Genomic DNA, 2,479 nt, shown 5'->3' on the forward strand with positions numbered 1-2,479 from the left:
CGGGCGTCCCAGGGAGGTTTTGGGGGGCATAACAGGGGTGTTTTGCAGAGGGCTGGAGGATCCCAATAAAACTTGCGAGGGCTGGAGGGGATTTGAGGCCCCATGAGGGTTTCGGGCCGCACCGCGTCCTTTGGAGGGGAGGCCCGAGGGGACCTGGAGGTGTTTGAGCGCTCCCGGGGAGTGTTCTGTGGTTCATGGGGGTATTTTGTGGCTCTCGGGGAGGATTTTGGGGGTCCCGGGAGGGTTTTGGGGCTCGCGGGGGTCTCGGGGCGGACCCTGAGGGGGCTCGGGGGGTCCCGGCCCGGCCCAGGATCGCACTGCGCACGCGCCGCCCCGCGCGCTGCCGGGCCCTCCCCCCGCGCATGCGCCCCGCTCCCCCCCGCGCCAGCCAGGGCGCGGCCGCGTTCGCCCGATGCGTCCTGACGCCCCCGCGCGGCGACCAATCACCGGCCTCGTTGGCCGTGCGTGATGGCGTCACGGAGGGGCGGTATATAAGCGGTCGGCGGCAGTCCCGCCCCCCTGACACTGCCTCGAGCCGCCGCCGCGAGAGCATCCTCCGCCCAGAGCCGCTCCCGCCGCCAGAGCCGCCCCCGCCGCAGCCGCCGCCGCCTCCGCCGAGGGAAGGGAAGCGTATCGTATGTCCGCTATCCAGAACCTCCAGCCCTTCGGTGAGGCCCTTTGTGCGGTGGGGCCGGGGGAGCGCGCGGGCCCCGCCCCGGCCCCGCCCCGTGGCGCAGTTGCTATTCCGGGCCCGGTTGCGTCAGCCGCGGGGGGGGGGGGTGGGGGCGGAGCCCAAACGTGACGGGCGGGCGCGGCGTCCAATGGGGTGGGGGCGGGGCTGGGATGTGACGGGCAGGTGCGGCAGCCAATAGGGCGGGGTCTTTGCGTGATGGGCGGGTGAGGCGGCCAATGGGGCGTTGTTGGGGCGGGGCCTGACGGATCTCCCCGCAGACCCCTTTGCGGATGCAAGTAAGGGTGATGACCTGCTCCCGGCCGGCACTGAGGACTACATCCATATAAGGATCCAGCAGCGAAACGGCAGGAAGACCCTCACCACAGTCCAGGGCATCGCGGATGACTACGATAAAAAGAAACTGGTGAAGGCCTTCAAGAAGGTGGGGCTTGGGGGCTCGGGGGTGGGGCAGCGGCCACGCCCAGCAGGGATGTTGGTGGTGTTAATGAGGATTTTTTGTCTCTGCTGCAGAAATTTGCCTGCAATGGTACTGTAATTGAGCACCCCGAGTATGGAGAAGTGATTCAGTTGCAGGGTGACCAGCGCAAGAACATCTGCCAGTTCCTTGTGGAGGTAGGACAGCTTCTGTAGGATTGTGCCCCCTGTTGATGGAGTGACAAAACTATCCTTTGTGCCCTTAAAATGGAGATATGCCCCGAAGTTTCTCTCCTTAATTAGGTGAAAAGACACCTCATAGAACCTGGGGGACTTCACCTCAAACTTAAGGATAGCTAATTTGGACAGGAGCCAAAAAGTCCCACCCGAGCAATTTGCGAGAAAAAGAAGGGAACAAAGAAACTAATCACTTTCGTGAGGTGTTTTACCAGCAGCAAGAACCTGTTCTCCTGGCTTGGTTTTTCTCTGTAAAGAGTTTAGCTATTTTGCCTTTTATTAAAACCTTTTTGTTTCCAACACTACCACAGAAGCCATCCTGCTGATTTTATGCCCCTTTTAAGGTATCTGAGCTATCTTGGGTGTGTATTAAATCTCCAAGAGCTTGTAAGACCTATATTTCACTACCTAAAATCAGCACAAATCTGTTAAATGCACACAGATCCCTGGGTGTGGGCAGTGTTTGGATGCACAGAGGCATCACCCCACACTGTGAATTTGTTTTCTCTCTTGCAGATTGGACTGGCTAAAGACGACCAGCTGAAAGTCCACGGGTTTTAAGTGCCTGTGGGCCACTGGAGCTTTATGCAAGAAGATATCCTTACCATGAAATTCCCACCTGTCCCTTGTCATAAGTTTAAAAGCAGCCGGTTTGTGTAATGTAACGATCTTGGGTCCACTGTTGGGTCTGGACTGTTGTAATTGGTGATGTAATAAACTGACACGAGCCCATGCTATCTCGTCTGGCTGTCCCTCATTTCCCAGAGCTAACCCAAGGGCTGGCACCATCCAGCCTGAAGCCACAAGCTCCAGCTAAGCCCGGGGACTCGGCCTGTGCTGATGGCTCCTCAGTCCAGCTGTGCTCCCATCCTGGCCTGCCTGGTGCCAGCTGCTCCCTCTGGGCACTGCTGGCTCCTGGGGGCACAGCAGTGACACCAGAGTGACCTGGAGGCACCGTGGCAGCAGCTCAGGTGTGGGTACCTGCGAGCCCTGAGGTGCCAGGTGCTGTCCCATGGGTTAAACTCGTGACAAGGACTAACAGCAGGATAACATCCCTGGAGCTGCAGAGCTCACACCCTGTGCAGTAACACGGCTTTGGTTTCGTTTCTAATCTTTTATTGTAATGTATTTAAA

At 58.9% G+C, this 2,479-nt stretch overlaps 1 protein-coding gene across 1 annotated transcript; it reads left to right on the forward strand.

Moving 5' to 3' along the window:
* Positions 1-521: 521 nt before the first annotated feature.
* Positions 522-2,082, forward strand: EIF1 (eukaryotic translation initiation factor 1). Its single transcript, XM_063178864.1, has 4 exons — positions 522-668; positions 952-1,115; positions 1,205-1,306; positions 1,862-2,082. Exons 1-4 carry the CDS (start codon positions 638-640, stop codon positions 1,904-1,906), a joined length of 342 nt encoding a protein of 113 aa, XP_063034934.1. The 5' UTR covers positions 522-637; the 3' UTR covers positions 1,907-2,082.
* The last annotated feature ends 397 nt before the right edge of the window (positions 2,083-2,479 follow it).

Source organism: Melospiza melodia, chromosome 30, assembly GCF_035770615.1.
Source record: "Melospiza melodia melodia isolate bMelMel2 chromosome 30, bMelMel2.pri, whole genome shotgun sequence".
Lineage (NCBI taxonomy): Eukaryota > Metazoa > Chordata > Aves > Passeriformes > Passerellidae > Melospiza > Melospiza melodia.

What these genes read in the sequence shown, in the direction of transcription:
- EIF1 (XM_063178864.1), top strand. Translation starts at nt 638, where the DNA reads ATGTCCGCTATCCAGAACCTCCAGCCCTTCG. An exon ending in CCAGAACCTCCAGCCCTTCG is followed by an intron (nt 669 to 951) that starts GTGAGGCCCTTT and finishes ATCTCCCCGCAG; the next exon opens with ACCCCTTTGCGGATGCAAGT. An exon ending in TCTGCCAGTTCCTTGTGGAG is followed by an intron (nt 1,307 to 1,861) that starts GTAGGACAGCTT and finishes TCTCTCTTGCAG; the next exon opens with ATTGGACTGGCTAAAGACGA.